Source organism: Grampus griseus (genome assembly GCF_964374135.1).
Source record: "Grampus griseus genome assembly, chromosome: 4".
Taxonomy (NCBI): Eukaryota; Metazoa; Chordata; class Mammalia; order Artiodactyla; family Delphinidae; genus Grampus; species Grampus griseus.
In genome coordinates this window covers 63,927,398-63,953,528 of record NC_138997.1, presented here as the reverse complement: position 1 = coordinate 63,953,528, position 26,131 = coordinate 63,927,398, and the positions used below count along the sequence as shown (strand labels likewise).

Sequence of the window (26,131 nt, the reverse complement as noted above, 5' to 3'; positions counted from 1 at the left end):
ATTCAGAATCCTTCTGGTGGCTTTGCCTCAAAGTTGGGGAAAGGTGAGAGTTCACTTCTGACCCAGCCCAACATATTTCACTTTCAATATTCACTAGTGTCCAGAATTATCCAGTGTGTGCTCAGGTTTTTTGTTTGTTTTGCCTAGGGTTTATGTTTTCATTTTGGCTAACTTTTTTCACATTCCTTTTTTTTGGCTGCCTTGGGTCTTCGTTGCGAGCGGGCTTTCTCTAGTTGCGGTGAGCAGGGGCTACTCTTCGTTGCAATTGCTGAGGCTTCTCTTTTTGCGGAGCACAGGCTCTAGGCACGTGGGCTTCAGTAGTTGTGGCACGTGGGCTCTAGAGCACAGGCTCAGTAGTTGTGGCGCACGGGCTTAGTTGCTCCGTGGCATGTGGGATCTTCCCGGACCAGTGCTTGAGCCCGTGTCCCCTGCATTGGCAGGCGGATTCTTAACCACTGGGCCACCAGGGAAGTCCCTTTTTTCACATTCTGACTGCTTATTTTTCCTACTTTGTAGGAAAAATTGTCATCAGTATTTATGAAAAAAAAACTATCTGGCTACTCTTCCTATCCTACAGTTTGCATATTTAGCAAGTATCTGGACTTTCCTAGGCTGAGAGATTTGATTGGTTAATACATTCCTCATTTACCGATATCACCAAATAGAGATTTCACTGTATTTAAAGCCAGGACTTACATTCAATATTTAGTGTTTAGTTAACTTCTTAATGAAAATATATTTGTTTTAAAACATTGCTAATAAAAGTTTTCACTGGGAGTAAAAAAAAGAATAAGCATTTCATTTTGCAAGCAGCATCATCAATTTGGAAACTTACTCCTAACAAATACATTCTAGTGGAATGAATTTTAACTTTTAGCTTCTGCAACCAGGTAGTAGGAAACTTTGGCTAGAAACTGTACCAATGTGGAGATGAGAATTTGGTCAGGGTCTTTATGATTAGATTTATTTTCTAATTTCGGATGCATTACACAGACACTAGTGTTCAGCACTGACTGGGTGAGTTTATATATGTGAAAGCTGTTGTAAAGCTTGTGGATAAAGGATTTATAAACTCTGTTGTATATGTTTTTCAATATTGAAGATTACCAAAGAGGTTATTACAAGGTCTTTTCTGCAGAAGATTTACCCTGCTGAATTAGAAAATGTCTTAGCATTGCTTTCCTTAAGGATAAAACAAAACAAAAACTTTTAAGCCACTGAAAGCTCTTTATCCTTTCCAAGGAATATAGTGTGTTTGCGGGGAGAGAGGAGGGGATGAATGTAAGTAGGTACTGCTTGTATATTTCTGAATCGCGTTTGCAGTGCAGTAGAGAGTTCATTCACTGTTCAGGAATTCCTTCCCTTCAAAATTAAATGTCATTTAGTCTTAACTTGAGACATCACTGTTTATTCAAAACTTTTATATATCCTTCTCTAAATTTACTGTATATTTCTTGTTAAAATCTATATGACTACAGATTTTCTCTGTTATATGACAAGAATAACATAAACTTTAAATTTGGCTATTTGCAATAAAGAAAATCATATATTTATATACTTCAGTAAAAGTATAATGACTACATTTGAGAATTTATGTCACATTTTAAAAGTAAAGTAGTGATTTTCCATCTTAACTGCAGTAGATTTTCACACAAAGGAAATTTTCATATTAGTTTTTGTGATACAATATTAAAATGTATTAAAATGTTAGGAAAGAAATCTTAAAATTCTTAAAATAATAATATTATGCTGTTATGTTTTGTGCTATTAAAAAAAAGGCCCCTGTCAGACACAGTAATTGGAATATTTAACTTGCATTTCATATTTGGAAATAAGGCTTCATTTCATCAAAGGACTGGCAATCCATAAACTTTATATTATTGATAACTAGTGTGATATTGTCACATTGCCTTATGTATTTCCTGACAGAACTCCCCTTCCTTTGTTCTTTCTGTTTGTGTGACACACAAGAAGAGTCATTGCATCTTTTCTCTCACTTGTATGACTTTCTAGTTCATGCCTCACATTCTTAGCATTTTGGGCTAAACCATATTTTCCTGGTGTACACTAAATGGGGATGATAATATTGACAAGCTTTTATAGTTTGGAGTTTGAAATACAATGATACTTTTTTTAAAATTAATTTTTATTGGAGTATAGTTGCTTTGCAATGTTGTGTTAGTTTCTACTGTACAGCAAAATGAATCAGCTAAACATATACATATATTCCCTCTTTTTGGATTTCCTTCCCATTTAGGTCACCGCAGTACATTGAGTAGAGTTTCCTGTGCTACACAGTATGTTCTCATTAGCAATGATACTTTAAAAAAAATAAAATGATACTTTTAAAATTAAAACACCCAATATGTATTAGCAATTACCATCATCATATTGCCTTTTGTGTCATCAATTTCCAGACTCTTTTATCTTTCACCTAATCTGTTTGAATAATTATTTGTTAGTGCTTTTTAAGATTAATTTCATTAATATTATTATTACGTTATTCTTTTATGCTGTAATCTTCCACTACCCTGTATTTGGACTATATTCTGAATCTAATTTGAAGCCTCTTTCTGATTTGACTGCTGTTTAGTTCCTGTCTGCCATCTACTCCCAAATCTCTTGTGAATATAATTTCTTTTCCCCATACTTATTGAGTTATAATTGACATAGAATATCGTGTTTGTTTAAGGTGTACAACGTGTTGATTTGATACCCATGTATGTTGTGAAATGATTACCACATTAGAAGTAATTCACACCTTCATCACCTCACATAATTACCATTTATTTTTTTGTGATGGGAACATTTAAGTGTTCTTAGTAACTTTCAAGTATATAATACAGTTTTGTTAGCTATAATCACCATGCTGTACATTAGATGTTCAGAACTTATCCATATTACAACTACTGGAAATTTAAACCCTTTGACCAACATCTCCCCATTTCCCTTAACCCCCAACCCCCAGAAACCACTATTTTGTTCTCTGTTTCTATAAGTTTGGCTATTTTAGATTCCATATATAAGTGGTATCTTACAGTATTTGTCTTTCTCTGGTCTGACTTACCTTACTTAGCATAATTTCCTGAAGGTTCATCATTGTTTGTTACAGATGGCAGGATTTCCTTTTTTCACATGACTTAATAATATTCCATTGTGTGTATATATATATATATATATATATATATATACACCACAGCTGCTCTATCCATTTATCCATCAATGTATACTTAGGTTGTTTCCATATCTTGGCTATTGAGAGTAGTGCTGTAATGAACAAGGGGGTACAGGTATCTCTTTGAGATCCTCACTCAAAATGCTGAATATAGCTCTCTTTGCTCAGAATTTCTGCCTGGAATATTTTGTTATCTTTTCTACTATATTCATATATTATTTCGTCTTTAAAGGACATCTCAAGTTTGCTTCCTTCAAGAAATCTGTCTTAAGAAACTAAACAAATTTATCACTTCATTACTTTGTAATCTGTTTCACATTTTCATTGTACTTTATGATGGTTAAACCTTACATAGGTTGTGCACTCTCTCTTCAACTCTAAGATTCTAGAGTGAAATGGAGACACTTAGGAAGATTCTCAGTACTTTTGCTCTGGATCATCTGTCCATCTGCTCTCCCCTGCTGTGAGCTTTCACCCATCTGATCTTGTTGGCATTATTCTATAATCTTTGGGTTTTAGTAATCATCGATGCTATCTTTTGCCTTTGGGGATTTTGCTACACTCACATTATTAGGGTTCTCTAGATTGTTTTCCAGTTATATTCATGACATGAAATTTCTAAACTGTCAATTTTCACATATCACAGTTATCTATATTATCTATATCTATCTATCTATCTATCTATCTATCTATCTATCTATCTATCTAGGTCAATATGAAGTGATTTATTATGAGGGATTGACTCACAATTATGAAGACTGAGAAGTCCCATGATTTGCTGTTTGCAAGCTGGCAGCCCAGGAAAACCAGTGATGTAGTTCCAACCCGTACTCAAAAACCTGAAAATCAGAGGGCCACTGGTGTAGGCTCTGGCCTATGTCTGAAGGCCTGAGAGCATCAATGTTAGAGGGCAGAAGATAGTTATCCCAGTTCAAGCAGAGAGAAAATTTACACTTCCTCTGCCTTTTTGTTGTATTCAGGCCCTCACCAGACCACCTTAAATTGGTGAGGGTGATCTCTGTTAGTCTACAGAATCAAATGCTAATCTTTGTTAATCTTTTCCAGAGATGCCCTCAGAGAGGTGCTCAAAAATAATGGTTTAGCAGCTACCTGGGCATCCCTTAGCCCAGTCACAATGACACATAAAATTAACCATCGCACACGAATGTTTATCATTTTCTTGATTTCATATGATACCTCTGAAGCTCCTTCTGCCAGACTTTTGGAATCCCATTCTGTATAGGACCACTCCGAGGCCTGAGATAATCACCAATGTGGATGGAGAATTTAAACAATATCCATGTCTTGTGTTTAGTAACTCCCAGCAGCCACATTGTAACTGATAAATATACATTTAGAGTTAAATTGGCATATCTTTTAAAATTTCTTTTGAATTGTATAATTCTTTTTACTGGATTCTTGTTTATCTTGAAATTATAATTTTACTCTTAAGAACACTTCGAACAGCCAGTTTGGTGTTTTTGACATTTAGGAAAAGGCTGTGATAATAGTGATATGTGAAGTTTGACTCAGTTTTAAAAATTTTTGTCCCTCATGAATATAATTGGAAGACAATGTAGAGTATAATTTTATTAAATGTTGAAAACTTATAACAAGTAGATATGAGTTCATTTATTCAAACACTTGCTACATTTTTTAGGCACCCTCCATGTGGATAATGTCACTTAAAGGTCACCATTTCGTATATATATCCTCAAAAAGAATGATTAATGTTACCCTCGTGCTGAAGCTCCATAAGTCAGAAGGATAGCTTTACAGTAATTGTTTTATGACATTCCTCTCATTAGGACATTTTTTCCCTGTAATTTCAGAAATTCTAAATTTCATGCTTTTCTTTCTGACCTCAGAACATAATTGCCTTTGGTTATTTCTTTATGGTGTCAATTTTAATTGTCACTGTGTTACACTTAATTAAATACTAAAGTATTTAAATTATATGTATTCTTTGTCGAAATAGACTTTTGAAATTCAGTATATTAGATGCTTACTGGTAGTAGATGTACTTTTATAGAAAGTAGATGATAGTTTGATATTTCACTGGATTTCCAGTGTTATTTTTGCTGCCAAACATTTCAGACTAGATTTTCAGAGCACATTTTTTAAAATTTGGATAAGTGTGTTGGCATGTAAAACAGCACAGAGAAAATACTTATATTTAAGAAAATTATGTCATAGGTTCTGCTGAAACTTAAAATTGGGAATATTTGCTTTTTGGCAGCATTTAAGTAATGAAGAATTTTTAAAAGGCATTGCCAATACTTTATTATAGGCAGTAACCCACTTCCAGATATGTAAGTGTCCTTCTCTATAATTAAGAAACACCTTTAAAATCATTAGCCTTGACCTACAAATAGTTTAATTTACTTCTTTCTCATAAGGAACCAGATCTATTTTCTTTTTATTTTAAAGTTTTCAAAAGAGGCTTTTTTTCCCCTTCTTATGATCATTGGGATACAGGGGGGGAAAAAAAACTTAACACCTATTAGTAATCTGTTTTTAGTGCTGAACCTGGATTATTTATGTATTATATATAATGCATAATATAAAATATGTGTATAATAAATTATATATATATGGAATGTTATATTTTTTAAATTAACAGCCCAAACTATGTTTAAGCAAAGGGGTGGTAATATTAGACTCTGTGTGGGTCATTCATAGTATTTTTCTTTTATTGATTTGGTAATTCTTCAGTATCATCCAACAGTTTCAATGTCCACTCTTTAAACATTCCTTCATAATTGATTCTGCACTGTATTAGTAATATATAGCCCAAAACTTAGTGGCTTAAAACAGTAAAGGTTTATTATCTTCTGTGGTTTTTTTAGGTTAGGAATCTGGGAATAGTTTAATTTGCTGGTTCTGACTCCAGGTCTCTCATAGGGTTGTAGTTACCCAAAGGAAGGGTTTCTTGTGGCTGGAGCGTCAGCCTCCAAGATGCCTCACTTGCCGGCCTTGCAAGTTCATTCTGGCTGTCAGCATAGTGTTCAGTTCCTTTTCTGGACCTCTCCTTGGGGCTGCTTGAATGTGCTCAAGATTTGGTGACCGGCTTTATACAAAGTGAGTGATTCAAGAGAGGTTAAAGCTGCAATGTCTTGTTAATGAACTGCTCTTGGAAATCACACACTTTCTACCAGGCTGTGTCCATTAGAAGTGAGTCACTAAGTAAAGCCCACATTCAAGAGGAAAGGGAAAAAAAATGGAGGAGTAGCAAGGAATGATGAACGTATTTTAAAACTGCCACGTGGACATGTTTAATACAATCTTTCTCCCTCCATGGGTTATCTTATCTACTGCTTTGGTTTGAGTACTACCTTACAATTCTCAAATTTATGAAGATCTCTCTTCTAAATCACTGACCTGTATTCGACTTCCTACTAGATTTTGTTCATGGCACTACAATCTAATCACTTGCTTATGCCAGAAACCTGGTAGTCATCCTTGTACCCTCACTTTTACCCTTCATGTTCAACCAATCATCAAATCATGTAATTTTTTTTGTCCCTAAACATAGGTCAAATATGTTCTCTGTCATTACCCATTTAAAGCAACTGTTTTATCTTTACCGCTGCAAAATAGCCTTTTAATTTGCATTTTCTTATCTATGCTTAAAATTTTTTCTTAGTAAATTTAATTTTATTTAATACATGGGATTTGGGGTAAACGAAGTATAAAAGTAAGGAAATGAAAAATAAATAAAAATATAAGCTGTATTGCTAATAGTTTTTAATATCACAACAAACAGACACATAGGGCAGGCTGAAGATTTTAGTTTCTGCCTAATAGAGAATAGACTGCACCATTTATTTTTGAGTGGGTCATTGAATATGTAAAACAATCCATGGAAAACGAGATTTGAACAGTGCATTGAAGGCTTGGCCCAGGGAGAGATATATATAAGTGCTTGATTCATCTGTCCTAAAACTAAGTAGCAGTGGCAGGCATATTGTCCATTTAGTGAAAATCTAAGTGAAAATCTTCCTTAAATAGATACACAGTGCTTTTCTCTATGTTATGTATATGATCATCAACTAAGTAGTACGCTCTTCTACATTTCTTCAGTGGCTACTGATACTCCACCTTCTGCATTTATTCTCCTCTACATCTATCCTCTTCAGCTACTTACTGTTATTACCATGGTTTTAGACTATAGTCTACTCATACATTCTAGACTCATGAACCCTAATGAAAATTAAACGTTCCTGAGTGTTATCCTGACACCTTAAATTCAACATGTTTAAAAACTTAATTAATTATACTGGGTTAATGCCCTCAACCAACTAACTGGCTGCTTACCTCTTAATCTGTGTTTAGTCTTTTACTTATTGATATCCTTTGTCCTAAAATCCTATGTCTCAAGTAGCACTCCCTTCTTTGAATGCTACCCTGTAAAGCCCTAGGGTTATCCTAGCAAATCTCTGACCCCTGTCCTTGAGTCCAGGAGGAATCAATTGACTCTGGTCATCAGCTTTTAGCACCCTGCTCCCGCCCTCACTCCATCTTTAGACTGGTATCTTTAGTTATCATAACCCACATCCACCAAGAATTTAAAGCATTTTGAGTCAAAAGTCACCAAGCAGGATTGCAGTAGGAAAGCCCAAGAAGAGAGTAACAAAAAACAAGAAGCTTTAACAACAGATTGGCTGAGGTCTCAGAAAAGGAAGAATAAGAGTGATTTGTGAAAGATTAAAAGCTTATCTGCTAAAAAAAGAAGACAAGGATGACTGTTTTTGCCAGTTCTATTCAATGTAGTATTGGAAGTTCTAGTTAGAGCAACTAGGCGAGAAAAGGAAAAGCCATCCAAACTGAAAAGGAAGGAGTAAAATTATCTGTTTGAAGCTGATATGATCTTATATGTAGAAAACCCTAAGGATTCCCCCCACCACACACACACACACACACACACACACACACAACCTGTTAGAAGCAATAGACGAATTGAGCAATGTAGTAGTATGGAATCAACACAGAAATCAGTTGCATTTCTAATAATGAACAATCCAAAGAGGAAATTAGGAAAAGAGTTCCACCTACAATATCATCAAAAAGAATAAAATACTTAGGAATTAATTAAGGAGGTGAAAGACTTGTACACTGAAAACAGCAAAACCATTGCTGAAAGAAGATGTAAATAAATGGAAAGACATTTCATGTAAAAAAAAAAAAAAAAAAAAAGAGTGATTTGTGCAGAAACAAGTGAGCAAGAACCGAGAGCTAATTCTCTGGTTGTTTAATCCTTGGTCAGGAGCACTTTTAATTAGGGCTGTGTTCTGCATGGAACTTGGGCAATTCCTGAGGTTCTGGACGTCCTTAGCAGAGAAGCTTAGTTTCATTTGCGTCCTCTTAGTCCCATGGTCAGTGGGTAGTTCCAAAGTGCAGCATCTTAACGGAAGTCTACCAGATTTCACATCTGAAGCTTTTCCCATTTATTCAGCCAATGTCTATTACACACCTAATAGGTGACACTCTGTTCTTTGTTACCACAAATTAACTCATGGTATGAAAATGAGAAGGACCTCAAGAATATGCCATCTGGGCTTCCCTGGTGGCGCAGTGGTTGAGAGTCCGCCTGCCGATGCAGGGGACGTGGGTTCGTGCCCCGGTCCGGGAAGATCCCACGTGCCGCGCAGCGGCTGGGCCCGTGAGCCATGGCCGCTGAGCCTGCGCGTCCGGAGCCTGTGCTCCGCAACGGGAGAGGCCACAACAGTGAGAGGCCCGCGTACCAAAAAACAAAAAGAAAAAAAAAAAGAATATGCCATTTTTTCCCCGTATTATTTCACTGGCTAACTTGCATTGAATTGTTGACATTTTCCGTGTCTTAGTTGTTTTCTCTAGTAACCAAAGTCTCTCCGTTGTTAGCATGGTAACTGAATGGTAAGAAAGACAAAACAACAACAAAAATCTTTTAACTTAAGCATATTTTTCCATTGGACTTTAGTTGCTGATTAAAGCATTTAGCAATGTAATTAAAATAATTTAAATAGCTAATTAGATATGTTATAGAATAGTTTCCAGTAATACATTCCTTTAAACAAAGCATTCATTATTCAGGAATGCAATTTATCACTGAGTTACTGATACTAATGCAATTATATGTTAAATGGAAGAAAGCATCCACAAATCAACCCCAGTACCCTGTAAAAATTTCCATATCTATAACTTTTGAATAATCCTTATAGGCTCAAACGAGATACATTGCCCTCGACATTTTAGTTGACTTTGCCACTGTCTGGTTCTAAATCATGTTTTTGACAGTTAAGACCCAAATTAAAGCTATGTCTGTGTACGCGTTTTAGCAAAATGGACTGATGAGTTTAATCAACTAAATTGTCCACTTAGTCAAACAATGCTTTGACTTTATTATTTGCTTATTTTTATTTCTTTGTTAAATTAACTTGTTTTTTAACAATATGACTTAATAGGTTAGGTTAACAAAATATAGCAAGATCAACTCAATGTTTGGAAGCAGTTTCAATCTGATTTTTAAAAAATGGCTATACCAAAGTTAAGAAAAAAATTGTCTCAGCAAATGCTCAAAAATTTACTGTAAAGCATTCTGAAAAATTCTGATTTCAAGAACATTTTATTAAAAAAGTAAGCAAAAAATATCTATTATTCTATTTAAACTGATTGAAAATGTGAAACTGGATTCCCAAATTGGAACATTTTTAATTGTTCAATGATTTTATTGCTTAAAATGCTATATACAGTAATGAAAATATCTTTTTCCATTAAAATAGAATCTGAGTGTTAAAAAGGACTTCATGTTTAAACAGCCATCTAATTTCTAAGTGATAAATACATATATTTTAGGAACCATAGAAACACACATTTCAGAAATTCAGTGTCTATCGTGAGACTACCCTGTCAAAATGTTGACTCAAGAACAAACTTTAAAAATATTGTTACCGGGCTTGCCTGGTGGCGCAGTGGTTAAGAATCTGCCTGCCAATGCAGGGGACATGGGTTCGAGCCCTGCTCCGAGAAGATCCCACATGCCGCGGAGCAACTATGCCTGTGTGCCACAACTATTGAGCCTGCGCTTTAGAGCCCGTGCCCTTCAACAAGAGAAGCCACCGCAATGAGAAGCCTGTGCACCACAACAAAGAGTAGTCCCCGCTCACCACAGCTAGAGAAAGCCCGCTTGCAGCAACGAAGACCCAATGCAGCCAAAAATAAAATAAATTAATTAAAAAAAATAATTATTACCACCAATCTTTGTGTTAACTCTCTTTGATCAGTGCTGTGGATGTGCTAGATTCAGGTGTGTGTGTTTGCGTGTGTGTATCTGTCTGTCTGTGTTTGAGGGGGATTGAGGACAAAACAAGAAAGATGTTGAATGACAACCAGAATGGAATTAACTGTGCAGTGCAGCTTGAGTGACCTATTCGGAAGTTATGCGTGTGGTCTTTGGTACATGTATAGTTTTTCCAAAATGGTATAGAAATGGTATAAAAACTAATGTCATTTTCTATTTTGAAATAATAGGTATGGTTTCATAAACCAAATCAATATTTTCTGTAGAGTTTCAAGTGAAAATATTTATAGTAATAAAATCTCTTTTTCCCTATTCCCACTCTTTTTACACTTTCCTGCTTCTCTCCTCCCTTCTTTGCTTTCCACATTTCATGCTTACTAAAAAAGCCATAAGAAAAGGTGAATGTATTTATTTAAATACATTTTTATGTATGTGCCAGCATTAGTGAGTTAATCAACTATCAATGCAAATTTATAGCTATCATGTATTTATCTCTATAATTAATTCTCTTATGTGAAAATCACCTTACTAGCTGGTTGGTAAAGAATTTAAGAATTTCAATTATGTGCTTTTAAACGAAGACTTGTTGAGTTTTTACAATTAAACATTTGACTGTTTTCCAATAATGTACTGATTATATTCACAGTCTTGGATTGTGAAACTGTTAAATCTGATGTGAAAAGATAGACAGGTTGCTGTATAAAAATGAAATATATATATTCAGCAAACATGAAACCAAACAACAAACTAGAAAAACATATTTGCCACAAGTATAAAGGACAACTTTTCAATTTTCTTCTATCCAAACAACTTTTACAATAACAATGTATAATAAAAAAAAGATGAAGGGTCAAGAAACATGGAAATATATTTCATTGTATAAATAAAGTGGTGAAAATTCAAATAAGGACGTTATATCATTCTTTGTCTATCACATTGGCAAAATATAAAGGAATTGGTAATGTGTAGTTTTGAAGAGGAAAGTACTGCTGGTGGAAGTATACATTTTTATTAAGATTTTTGGACATCTAGTTGTTGATATTTGCCAAATTTCAAATATATTTATGCCTTCATCAATTTCATTTGTTAACATATACTGTAAAATATATTTGGATAGTTATATTTTTTCTAAAATATTATAGCCAAGGTACACAGGTAAGTTTATACTTCTTGTAGTATTATGACACAAAAACACTGGGACATTTCTTGTTTTTTGAATTTTATTTTATTTATTTTTTTATACGCAGGTTCTTTGTAGTCATCCATTTTATACACATCAGTGTATACATGTCAATCATTTCTAAGTGTCCATTAACATAAGACCAATTAAATAATGTTTTATATGTATATGTAATGTAGCCATTAAAAATGAGGGATACAACATAGGAATGAAAAGACTTCCACCATATATTGTTAAATTAATAAGTAAAATAAATCAAGATATGAAACAATGTGTGTAGTGTGACACTACCCGATTAAAAATTACTTAAGAAAATTAAAAGAGGGATGGGAAGAAATAGACAATGTTTGTTTTTTTTCTGTAGACAGTTCTAATAGAAAAGTCACCACATTTTTAACTGCTTACCTCTTGACGGTGTGGGAAGGGAGCTGAAGGAAAATTTAATTTGTCTCCTTACAAATCTCTATTTTCTTAAAGAACATTCACTATTTCTATAATTAACTCAAAAAATATACTGATTATGTTATTACCTGAAACAATGAAACTGTTTCAAAATTGAAATAGATTATTTAAATAAGTATATATAAACTCAAGAGCAGTACGTTTTTTGTTGTTGTTCATGGTTTCTATTAAAAAACAAAACAAATACACACAGTATTCCTGAGGTTAATCTGAGAATCTTGTTTTACAAACTGCATGATATTTCTGTATAGTCTTTACCTCACATACCAGCCAGTGTTTTAGAAAATCCAGAGTGCCTTGTTCCATTTATAAGAAAAATACCTGTGAGATAAGGTTTCTAAGAAATAATTGTTATAGCTAGATTTTTAAAAATTCTGTCACGTTACTGACATGAGAGATAGTCTACTTTTAGTTAAAATTATGAATTGCAACTGCTTTATTCCTTTATATTAGTATATCAGAAATGGGTACTTTTCCTTTCTATGTAACAATGATGACTTATTTTTCTTCCTCCTCCTGGTAGCTTTCAGCCGTGCCCCAATTCCGATGGCTGTGGTCCGCAGAGAGCTCTCCTGTGAGAGCTACCCCATAGAACTCCGCTGTCCAGGAACAGATGTCATCATGATTGAAAGTGCCAACTATGGGAGGACTGATGACAAAATTTGTGACTCTGACCCTGCTCAGATGGAGAATATACGATGCTATCTGCCTGATGCCTATAAGATTATGTCTCAAAGGTATGATATTTCTAATATTCTTTGTGCATTTAATATAAACTCTCAACATGCATCTGTGTGACATACTGAGCATAGGTACACATAAAATTGTGTACTTTAGGATACTTTGAACTACTTTTTCAATATCAAACTATTCCCCATATCACTAAAATGCTAGTGCTAGAAATTGTAAATGGCATTTGGAAAATATTAGAATGTATTAGATTAGTTATTGTTTCATGTGTTCTATTCTGTATTCTCTAGAACTGAGTTCATTAGTTGAGAAACTAAATTTATTTTTCAGTTTTCATAAACAGAATTATGTAATTTTCTCCAGAAATTACAGAAAAATTATTTTACTGCTAACATTGATTTCCATTAGTGTGGGAAAAAGAGTAAAATTTAAATTCAGAGGCAATTTTATAACTATTAATCAAAAAATAATAAAGACTATTGAGTAATGATTATTTGGCCTTGGAAAACAATAAAAATATTACTTTGATATCTAGTATATAAATTAATTTATTTAATACATTTAAACTATCTGAAATATTACCATAGTAAAATAGTATAAAGTACCATAGAATATCACTGGATAAGTAAAAAAAATCTTCAATTCTAAAGAGACTGGTCAATTAGAATCTATACTATAGAAAGTTTATATTAAAATTTCTTGATAAATTAGTTAAATATTAAATATATCTCAAATATTTGTTCACTTATTATGATTTCTCAGAAATCAGTGACAGAGTCATTCATTTACGAAAAGCCTTCATACTTTCTGACTACTTGCTCACAAAGTAATTTTTAAAAACTTAATCAATATATGATTTACTTAGTAAATTTGTTTTTCATTAGGATTTCTATTTAGGCATCTCTTTCTTTTGTTTAAGGACTTCTTAAAATATGGGGGAGATCAAACACATGTAAAAATGAATTGAATTATAAAAGCAAAGACAGTGGATTTTAAGGATTATCTTTCTTGTACTTAAGAAAGCCTGCCTTATTTTTAACCTTCTTGATACTTAAAATTCTGATATTTACATTGATAGTCAATATTTTTATAAATTTCTGTCGTATAAATTATTCAAAGAAATTATCACATGCCAGGATTTTGATGATCAGAGCATCTGAGGTATACTTGAAGGATAGTGGTCTCTGGGCAAATCTGAGAGCTTTTATTTGTCTGTTTCTAAAATGCTGGCTCGTGCTAAGGTGAATGTTAATGAGAAATAAGATTTTAAAATTAGTGATTCCATTTGATTTAAGTTTGGTTGCATTTGGTTCTTCTTGTTGTCTCTTGTTGTTATATATTGACATACCTCCAACTATGGCTAAATTCTCTGATGTTATGCCTAAAAGAAATCTAATCATTTTGTTGCCTGTAGGTGTTATAATCATCTTTCAGTAGTGGTTATTCCATAAGTAGTATGGAATGGGCACCATGACTAAATTGTTATTTTATTTGTTTCAGTCAGAAAACCAAACACAGGATTCTTCACAATCCATTCGGGAAGTGGGTTGAGGAGGATTTTCTGCTTTTCTGTGATTAGGTTTTCATTTAAAATGTAGCAGAAGCATTAACTTCACTAGCTTTTTGATCTCTATATGATTTTCACCAGAATTGTCTTAATCCTTTCATTGATATTATTAATGGCTCCCAAAATAAGCCCTTAATCTTATAATTATTGCAAAAAATAGTTACAGTGGATCCTCTGGAGCTACTGAATTATATGGGATGCATCTGTAAAGTGACAAATCGGCAGAGTAAAATTGCTTTAAGCACCCTGAGTAAATCATTTGTAGAAGCCTTCCTGGGGGGTTCTCAACTAAGAATTGTCAGTTAAAATAGCTGTGGTTGATTCTCCATGGAGGCAAGTTTCTTGCTTGTATTTAGACCATTAAATGTACTACATTTACACTTGTCCAAAATAAATGGAGAGAAGAAATCTAGTCCCATTTTGTAAGCTACCAAGATATGGGATGATCACGTCCACTTAAGCTGCTTTATAATGAACTCTCACTGTCACGCCAATGACAGCATGTTAAATAATGTTCATAATTACTAATTATGATATGAGCACATAATATTATGATGTCAACAGTTTAAATAATGTGTTTGAATTAAAATAATAGTAGAAAAAATCTTTTCCAAAAGGTGTTTTAGATTATTGTGTTTTCTTTCATTTGAACTTCTAGAAAGATATTATATCAGCCTAAAAGTTTTAAGCATGTCTCTACATGGGAGGATTATCACTAAACTCAAAAATTTATTTGTGTGTCTTTGCATAACCTTGTTAAAAATGCTTCCTAACTTACTTCAGCCTCATAAATTAGACAGATGTCACAGGCTATTGGGACTTCTATTCATGCAGATGTTTGAATACACATTGAATGAATGCATAAATAAACTGTATACTAACATGTTAGTTAGGTGTGAAAAATTGGGGACTTGAATCAGAAAGGGTATGACATGTGATTTCCACATTTTTGTTCCCCAGTAGAACTATACAATCTGATATCTGCTCTAGAGAAGTCAGTTTCCTCGCTGCCTTTCAGATTGAGCCTGGTGTTCTCAAATCTAAGTGTGTTCTCATGCCATTCTGTCCCCGATTTCTCTGAGTGTTCTGTGCTTTACTTTTTGCATTATACTACCAGAAGACTTTTTCATTATACTACTGGAACACATTTATTTATCCTTCTCAGAACTTCTGAGGCCACTCACCTGTTATCATCTACATCCATCATTTTTGCATCCAAACAATAAATGTGTAGTATCATATTTTAGACAGTTTTCTTGTGTAAACTGTAGGCTTCTAGAGGGCAGAGTTTCTGTTACCTTACCTAAAACTAACTTTTCATATGTAATAATCAAATATATGCATATATATGTATATATTTCAAATCAAACCAAATATGTATATATTTCAAATCAAATCAAATATATGTATAAATTTAGAAATACACCGTCCAATTTTGTCATGCCATTTAAAAACTTTCTTATCTTTATTTTCTGAGTCATTTTTGTTTCTTTTTACTTTATATACTTAAAAGTTTAAAAAGATAGTACATATAGCTTTTGAATATAAATGTGAAAATGACTACAGATAACTACAGAAATTTTACATTTTTAATGCAGCTGAGGTGTTTATGTTTTCTTCAGCTATTAATGGAAATACTTGCATTTTTTTCTCTTCAATCTTTTTTATTGAAGTCTGGTTGATAAAACTTGCATTTACTAATTCCACCAATACCTGAAAGTCCATGATATGCCGTTCACTATGACAATTACTCTGCAGTTTGGTGGTTAAATAAGTCTGGCATAGTTCCTGTCCACAAAACTGTAGTTTTTTGGCCAATAAAAAACAAATAGCTATATCATTTGTTCAGTAATTTATTTTTATCTCAGTTACATTCATTGAAGAGTTCAAAACAAGAAGGAATACTCTTTTACCTAGATGATATTAGGGAGTATTCACTGAAGAGAAAGTGTTAGGCTCGTCCCTTGAAGGATTGCAGCGTTAGTGGAACCGGAAGAGACCAAAGTGATATTAGATATATAAGTGGATGAATGCCAAAAAAGATCGTGGGAAACAGCTTCTCTTCAGTAACCCTTCACCCATCCTTTTCTGTCATGGCTTCACAAGCTTATTGGTGTCTGCTGTGCACAGCTTACTCTCTCTAGGCCCTCTTCCAAACATGCCTGAAGCCAGCCCTCCACCATCATCCATCCCTATAGACCCAGTACACCTTGACAATTCGATGATAAACTAGCCTGGATGCTATTCCCTTGTCATTAAAAGCTCCGAATGGAGTCCTTCTTAAAATTGGACATAGATTCCATCTAAATGTGGGAAGTTTGAATATCATATGTAATGATATCTTCATGCCAGCTTTTTATAACAAATATTTTAAACATGTGGCATAACAGCCTTATTCTGCATAAAGTTGCCCATATTTTTTTAGTTGAAAAGGAATTTTGAACAAGCATGTATATATGTATATGAAGTACAGTGATTTATTGAGGTATAATATATATACTGAAAATTGCACACATGATAAGTGTACAACTCAGTGAATTTTCACAAACCAAGCTTATCTAACAACAACTAAGTAAAGACAGAACGTTAAGGGTAGCTCAGACACCACACCTTGTGCTTTATATCAGCCATCCTCCCCTCAACCAAGAATTGCTGCTATTGGGACTTCTATCATCTTAAATTATTTTGCTCATTTTGTAATTTAAATAAATGGATTCATATAGTATATGCTTTTTGGTGTCTAGCTTCTTTCATTCAGTGTATTCAGTTTTAAATATAACTTTATTGAAGCATTTTTATATATCAAATTCACACATTTTGAGTGTACAATGATTTTTTTTTTTTTTAGTAAATTTACCAAGTGATACAATCATCACCATAAGTCAGTTTTAGATCATTTACATCACCACAGTAAGATTCTTCACACCCATTGTTGTTAATTCCCGTCTTCTTCTCCACCCCATGCAATGACTAGTCTATTTTCTGTCTTTGTGTCCATCCTTCATGCATTACTTTTTTAAGCTAAAACCTGAATATTTGAAGTCAAGTTAGATTTAGTGGGTGTTTCAATGGGGACATTATCAAAGAAATACTAGCAGTTATTCCTGGAGGCATGGACATAAATATGTTGCTTGCCTTTTGAATTATGTTAGAATCAAAGATCATGAATCTACACATTTAAGAAGTACCCTCTTTAGAATTTTCTATCAAGGAGAGATGTTAAATGTATAAAGTAGTAGTAATTTTTTTCTGATTAATTGAGTGATTTAAGTTTTACTTTTAATCTTCCGGCACCATTTTAGCAATATTATATTTTCACATGTCATAGTCACATCAAGAACATGCGGAAAAAAAAAAAGAAAAAGAGGCAGGGAGGGAGAATTGTTTCTCACCTTTCTGGAAAAGTTGTGTTTCAGTTTATATCAGTATCACTTCAGGGGATTTTACAGTATACAAAAAGGCCTTTGTTTTTGTTGTGTTTAATCCTGGTGAAGTTAAGAACTCTTTCAATAGCAGTAGAAGAAGAAACGCCAGTGGCAGTTTTTGTATGTACATTGCTGAATACATGTTCTGCAATAACTGTGTATGTAGACATGAGTTTTTCAATTTGAGTATTCTCCTTTGCTTCCTTGACAGATTCATTACATCATGTCTTGTATTTCTCTTATGAATTATAACAGATCAAAAACAATCCCGCATATCAGGGACTTTTCCATTGAATCCATATTCTAATGCAGTAAAATGAACAAAAGAACAGATAGGCCTAGAAACAGAAGGGAAAAAAGGAGGGAAGGAAATGAAGGAAGGAAGGAAGAAAACTCCCATTCCCAAAGCCCAAATGTAGAGAATATGAAGAAACTGGAAAGTTTCTATCTGGAAAGCATTTATCTCTTCTCTAATATTTTGTCCCATTTTGATTCTGAGAATACATATTTGATAATATTCTACTAAAATGCTTCCTAGTAATCTTTACTAATATTAACTTAATTTTGAATGAAATTATATGTTAGGTATGTGTAGTTTGAAATTCAGAAAGTTAGTAAATGATTCAAGTATTTCAGGATAGCTTAGGATAAAAGTTAAAGGGAGTTGTGTTGGCTGTCTCTTACAGGTCTTGGGGAGTATTAACCCTTTGTGCAGCCATTTTCTAAGCACTGTTCATGGAAACGTGGAATCCCTGAGTCCTTTCTTGGGATTCCACAGGGTCCAAACTATTTTCATAAAAATTCTGACATAAAATTTGCCATTTTGATTGTATTTGACATAGGCACTGATGGTGCAAAAGCAATGGTAGGTAACTGTGGGCATCTTAGCAGGGATCAAGGTAGCAGCAACAGTGTACTTTTAAAAATATGTCAGTTATTTTAATTTCTAATATGATAAATATTGATAGCTATAACTCATATAAACTGATAGTCTTTGAGAATCTTAATTATTTTGAGAGTTAAAAAGGTCATGACACAAAAACTTAGGAAAATCGATGATTCATCAAACACAACTATTTTTTCATTTCTACTTATTGGCTGAAAATTAGTGATTTGTGTTTTGTTTTCATTGTTTTTACATTGCGTAATAGTCATTCTATTTGCTTTAAAATCATCTAGACATTTTCTATGAGTGAATTATTTTTGAAGGGAAGAATATCTGCATGTTATATATATATTATATATATATTCTGCTAATACAGAATCAAATGAGAATTAGACTCATTGCCTGAAAATTACTAACATAATTTTCTGTTCAGACACTCATAATTCTCATAAAATTATGAAAACCTCCTTAAATTAAAAATAAAATGATTAAAACAATAGAAACTTAGAATAGCTAATTTTTAAATAAAAAGTACTGCACAGGTTAACTGTATGATTTTGTAGGAGGGGAGGGAGAGCCCTGCCATGATATTATTCTAAACACAAATATGTTGGAAGAAGTAAATTTATAAGTATGTATACTGGGAAAAATATTTTTCAATTTAATGTATTGTTGATGTCAATTTTCTTTTTTAAAAAGAGTCAACCTTGTAAAGACAGAGTTTAAGAAGTTTTGGGCACTCTTTGTTTCCAGGCACTCTTTAAATTTTCTGAGTTCTTTTTAATTTAGCAGTGTTAATGGTTATTCCAATGCTTGTAGCCATTAGTAAATGCATTGGCAAACAAACTAAACAAAATAAACCTAGAAAGGACCTAGAAATACAGGTAGAATGACAATGATAGATTTACCTGGAATTTGCCCTGTTTCTCATAGATTTATAAAACATAAGAATCACTTTTTTTTCATTCATAGTAAATGACAATCATAATCGTTTCCCCACCTCTAGCTTTTTAGAAATTTTTTACTCTGTGGTCACTATGTAGAACTTGACATCTTGTGTAAAGTGTTAGAAGATATTACCAAGAGAAGAAACATAAGTAGTTTCTGAAAATTAGAGAATATAGGATAAAAACACCGAAGCAATTATCTTGAGTATAGCTTAAATCCAAATAGAAAAGAACTAAACAGATTATGAACATAAATTCTGTCACTGATTAATGGGATGTCACTGGACTCTGGAGGAAAATAATTTACAGTGATATGTAGCAGATATTTAGAATGAATACCTCAGTTTCTCTATCATTACAATGATTTTAAAGATTGCTGAGGATATTGGGGCAGTGGCTTTTGAAGTACTCTGCCTTTCAGTTTTCGTTTTACTGATGAGAAGGCTAAGTTACACAGAGTTAAGAAATTTACCTGAAATTACTTAACTTACTGTATGGTGCAAACATACCTGCTCTCTTTGGGCACAAGGCCTGTGATTTTTTTACTGTGCTCTTTTTTCTTCTTCTAAGACGCTAAGAATACTTTTTTTTCTCTTTTTTTAACTTTGAGTGTAGTTGATTTACAATATTGTGTTAGTTTTAGGTGTACAGCAAAGTGATTCAGTTATATATATATATATATATTTTTCCAATTATTTTTCTACTATAAGTTATTATATCGAATATTGTTCCCTGTGTTATACAGTAAATCCTTGTTACTCATCTGTTTTATGTAGAGTAGGTTGTATCTGTTAATCCCATACTCCTAATTTATCCCCCCTTTCCCCTTTGTAACCATAAGTTTGAGTTCTAATTCTGTGAGTCTGTTTCTGTTTTGTATATAGAATCATTTGTACTATTTTTTAGATTCCAGATATAAGTGATATAATATTTATCTTCATCTGACTTCCCTCAGTATGGTAACCTCATACTAATTGCTGCAAATAGTAATATTTCATTCTTTTTTATGACTGAGTAATATTCCATTGTGTTTATATACCATATCTTCTTTACCCATTCATCTGGTGATGGACACTTAGGTTGCTTCTATGTCTTGGCTCTTGTAAATAAATAGTGCTGCTATGAACATTGGGGTACAAGTATCTTTTTGAATTAGAGGGTTTTTTTTCTGGATATATGCCCAGGAGTGGGAATGCTGGGTCATACGTATGGTAGCTCTATTTTTAGTTTTTTAAGGAAACACCATACTGTTTTCCATAGTGGCTGCCCAATTTACATTCCTACTTAACAGTATAGGAGAGTTATTATTTGTAGACTTTTTGATGATAGCCAGTCTGACAGGTATGAGGTGATACCTCATTGTGGTTTTGATTTGCATTTCTCTGATAACTAGTGATACACTAAGAATAATTTTTGTCACAAGGAAAGGTCTTTTCCCTTTTTTAGTACATCAGAAAAAGCAAGTCAGATAGTCAAATCCATCCACATTTTATATAATTCCATCTGTTGGTCAAACAAGAGAAGGGTTTTAATAAAACCAACCTTACAAAATTGATCAGTGTAGCCATTTAGTTTCATCTTCAGGAAAATATCCTTAATATTTAGGATATTATGTGCTTGAATAAATAGAAAGCATATTCAGTTGTTATTGATAATAATAATACCTGTTAACATTTATTGTGTGCTTTTTATTTGCCATAAACTCTGGTAATGAATTTACCTTTCATTATCTCATTTATTCCTCTCAATAACACTAAGAGATACATATTGTTATCACTTCCATTATACAAATAAATAATTAAAGCACATAGAAATTAACTTGCTGAAGAATTTATTTTAAGCCAATGTACTACTGCCTTATTTGAGGATTTGGGGTTTTGTTTAATTGTAACAAAGATGATAAAATGATAAAATGTTAAGATTAGTTAAGAACAGTGCTCCTGATTATGATCATGATGGTGAGAAAAGGACCTCATTCCATCTCATGGAAACATTCAACCAAATATTGGATTGGTTTGTCTCAGGTTTGATTAATGTTCAATTACAGCCATACAGAGATTTTTATTATTGAAGTTTTTGATAGAAATGATTAAATTATTGTGAATCTGAAACTCTCCAGCCTCCCAACCCCTTTTTTATTTGAATCAATTATGTTTACAAAATGTTTTGTATGATGTCATGTTTCTTGGAAAAACATGCATTGATATAACAGAGCCAATTGTATTACTAAATATTTCCAGCTATAACCGTATATAAAGCAATATTTATTGACAACGTTGTATGAGCCAGGCAGTGTTCTAAGTACTTTATATGAATTAACTCATTTAATTCTTTGTTCACTCCTATGAAATGGATACTATTGTTATCCTTACTTTACTGTTGGGGGAACTAAAGAGTTTGATTAACATCCCAAAGTTACACAGTTACATGGCAAAGCTGCAATTTTAACCTAGGAAATCCAGCTTCAAAATCCAGGATAACTACTACAGTCTCTTGGCTGGTGTGCTCTGTCTAAATTATCTATTTTTAACAAAAGGTCTAACCCAGGAAACAAGTATGAACCAGTCACTGTTCCTGAAAAGAAAACACACGTGTGTGCGTGTGTGCATGTTCACCCACACACATATGTACACGATTAAGTGGTTTGTTGTCATATTCACATACAAATAATGAAAACATGACATGAAACTTATTAAATTATATGACATTTATTTTCTGCCTTCGGATAAGTTTTCAGGAAAAATCACTCAAGTACTTGTGATAAAATTTTTCATAAGAAAAACTATGAAATCAGATTTTGTTATTGTTTTTAACATTTTACAGTTTATAGGGAAACACTTATCTATAGAAATACTTCAGTAAAGGTGAACTTATGGGTGATAATGGGAATAATACACCAGTTTCTATATGTGTATGGAAATAAAAGAAAATAGGTATCAGTTAATGTGCAAACTTCAGAACAATGAGGACTCATGAGAGAAGCTAAATATATCATGTGGGCACTTTGAAATACTTGTAAATGAGAAAATGTGTCATGCCAGCCTTTTTTAATCAAACTTGAATGTAAGTAACAGTGTGCATTAAAATTTCTAATGTTTTATATAATGAGATTTTAAACAGCATTAAACTCCACAAAGTTTTTGATAATAGTTATAAAAATGAAAGTGGATCTTTATTTGTACCACACTATGGTAACTTTGCTTTATTATAGAGGTCAGTTTATTCTTATTTGATATTTTCCATTTTATTTTTCATTTTCTGCCAGGTTATGCTGAAAACATATTGGTAAATTTGCCTCCATGAATACTCTATTAGACACAAGCTTTAACTGATTTATTTTTTCTTTATTATTAAGAATATGACTAAATAAAATATAGTTAATAAATCATTCTGCATAATACATTTTCAATTTCTCATTATGTGATCTGATTAGTTTAACTCTAAGAAAAATGGTATTTCCCAAGTCATTGAGGAATAACCATTACTCTACCATTTGTTAATATGAAGAAATGAATTTATTGATACCAGTTTCTGTAAAATTAGATATTTACTTTGTCACGTGTGTTGCAGGAAGATATGTAAATCATATTTATTTGTAACTTGGTTTACCAAATGGTAAAAGCGAAATATGTTTCTTCATTCATATGGGCTTATTTCTATATATAAATATATGTTTGTTAGCTTTGGCTCAAAAAGACTTTGATCTTTCCAAAAATGCTAGTACCCATGACTATTAGTACTATCAACCTTGTGAAAATAAACATTTGGAGCTCTTTCTTGGACTTGTTAGTGTATTGAGGAAGTAATATTAGGAAAAGAATATAATTCTACAAAAATATTGCCATATAAAAAAGAGAAAAACATACTTCAAGAGTATTATAAAAGACAAAAAGAGAAATTAAATGGCTATGGGTTCAAACCTTCAAAGGTAACAATATAGTAATGTTATGTGAAAGATTTATGAGTCCTCTACCAATATGAACATCTTATTAAAGATAATATTCTAATATTATCTCCTGATTTAAGGGCATTGACTTTTTTATTTCATAGTAATAGTAGTTTTTGTTTTATTTTCAGAATTGTGCCCACTAAGGCCAGACAACATGCTACATCCTTGAGCATTTCTGTTATATATGAATATTTATATATGTGATTCTGATATATACCTAAATGTTTCTAATTTTATTTAGATACTATTTTTTATTATCTTATTTCTCTCCCCAAACCACAACTTTTTGTCTTTCCATTAGAATATGCTATAAAAGTACCTGAAACCAGTTTCATTGCTTACAATCTTCTAGAGAGTGTGAATTATTTCTCTGAAGGTATTTTAGAAATTAGGTTCACAAAAATGTACTCCTTTTTCACAAATTAGTCTCTGCAAAATTTGTCACATTAAAAGGCCTTTCACCTTTCCAAGAAATTCAAGTAGATCATTCTTGCCTGAGGAGATAAGATTCTGAATTATTTCCAAGTTCAGGTCTTAAAAAACAAAACAAAATAAAACAAAACAATAACTAGAGTCTTTCAAATGACTTTACATTCAATTATTTCCTCCAATAGCATTTCCCTGCTGTGACATAAAAAAAAATACAACTATAACAACAAAAATTATATATAATCTTTCAATAAAAGACATGGAAAAGCATAAATTAATAAAAACAACACAAGCCCACATGGATATTGGAATGGAATATTAGCCTCATTATGCAAATTAACAGAAAAAATGTCTCAGAATAAGTTGTGAGGTGCATAACATGTATCTAAAATGTTACATTATTATATGTAAAGGAAAAGATAATTATCTATGTGATATAATTGAATACATATTTTATAGCTGTAATTGCATTATAAAAGAAGGTCAGCAACAAATGACAAAAAGGAGCTGCAACATAAATTTTATCCCCCAGATACTTTTAGTCTGTTGTACCACAATTTCTTGTGGGAAACAATTGAAAAGCATGTTGTTTTGATGGTTATAGCATGAACTCAGTGTATCCTTAGAGTGGCAGCTTTGAAACTGTTATGTCAGCAGTGTTGGCATTCCATGTGTATACAGACACATGTACACAAACACAAATAAAAGAGAACATAACTTCTGAGGTATAAGTATAGAGCATTTACGATATGTATTTCTTGAATGCAGATTAATGTTAAGAAAAAATGTATTTGCCCTATAATCACATAGTTACATCATTATCTAATGGGTCAAGATTTCAGATGATTTTCTTTTTTCTATCATTTATTAAGTAGAGGGATATGTTTCTCATTCCATTTATTTGATTATTTTAAAATATTTTTTATTTGTGTTAGGTGGTAGAGCAGATATATTTATTTTATTTTACTGTTGATGGTACTGATGCTTAAACAGATAAAATGATTAATCCAAGGTTAAATGTGAACCTGTGCCTTTAAGTTTATTTATAGATTCACTAATCTACTTTTAAAACTAGTTTATTTGGAAAACAGATTGACTCATATTTGGTTTTATGAAATAAAAGTATGTCTTTCATTTATTAGCAAAATGAAAAAAACAGTTTAAATTCTTAGACTTTACAATTCAAAAATAAAATTTCCTAATTATAAGTGGAAGCAAATTGGAAATGAGATATTCAACAAAGGTGTAGAGACTTTTTAAGAAAAAGCTGTCTCTTAGAGCTCCAAAAATATTAGCTTTAGGAAGATGTTTAGAAACCACCCCCTTCCTCCTCGGACATGTATGCCTCATCTTATAGGTTCAGCGTATGTGCTTTGAAATCTTTGCAGCAGACTTTGGTTTGAAATTCAAGACATGTGTCCTGGTGCACATTGCTTCTCTGAGCAAGTTAGAAGTAATATACTTGCCTTGAAGGGCCATAATGAGGATAGAAAAGTTTATGTTTTTTCACATGTATAATAGCACAATGTTAAAGTGGTTATTATTATGACTAGAGGTAAATGTTTCTGTATTATTGTCTATCATTGAATAAGAGGTGTCAGTCTGGATTTTAATGTTTGTTTTCCTATGTAAGTCAAAAGAGAAGTGCTTAAAGAATTCCTGTCTTGGAAAGACTCTCCATTTTGTCTTTAGCAATACATCAAGTTCATATTCCAAAGAAATATGATAGGATTTATTTATACTTGTAAATGTTTGTCTGGCTGTACTTATTTTAATTTTTAAAAAATTTTATGATTTCTGTATAAAGAGTTCTGGCTCTGGGAAAATCCTTAAAGCACATGAAGTTTATCTTTGAAGCCAGAAAGGTTTTTTTGCGGGGGCAGGGTTGGAGGCTTTCACTTCTTTATGTTCTGGGACCTCAGGCCTCATTTTTTTAGTGTGTATAGTCTCTTCCCTATCCTAGTCCTTGCTTTATAGTCCTATAAAGAATGCCATTACTTTCTTACTTTAAAATTATCTCTGGGGCTTCCCTGGTGGCGCAGTGGTTGAGAGTCCGCCTGCCGATGCAAGGGACACGGGTTCGTGCCCCAGTCCGTGAGGATCCCACATGCCGCGGAGTGGCTGGACCCGTGAGCCATGGCC

General features: G+C 32.7%; 1 protein-coding gene across 33 annotated transcripts in view; it reads left to right on the top strand.

Annotated features, from left to right (window-relative positions):
• ADGRL3 (adhesion G protein-coupled receptor L3) overlaps positions 1–26,131 on the top strand; it is a gene marked incomplete at both ends in the record, with an annotated part of 572,210 nt that overhangs the window by 80,885 nt on the left and 465,194 nt on the right. For 28 of the 33 annotated variants that reach the window (XM_082653308.1, XM_082653318.1, XM_082653323.1 and 25 more), the window contains one exon: positions 12,620–12,833. In XM_082653308.1, the coding sequence (XP_082509434.1) occupies positions 12,620–12,833 (214 nt within the window). Of the gene's footprint in view, positions 1–12,619; positions 12,834–26,131 lie in introns of those variants that run through there. The other 5 variants (XM_082653327.1, XM_082653334.1, XM_082653333.1 and 2 more) reach the window with 2 other exon arrangements.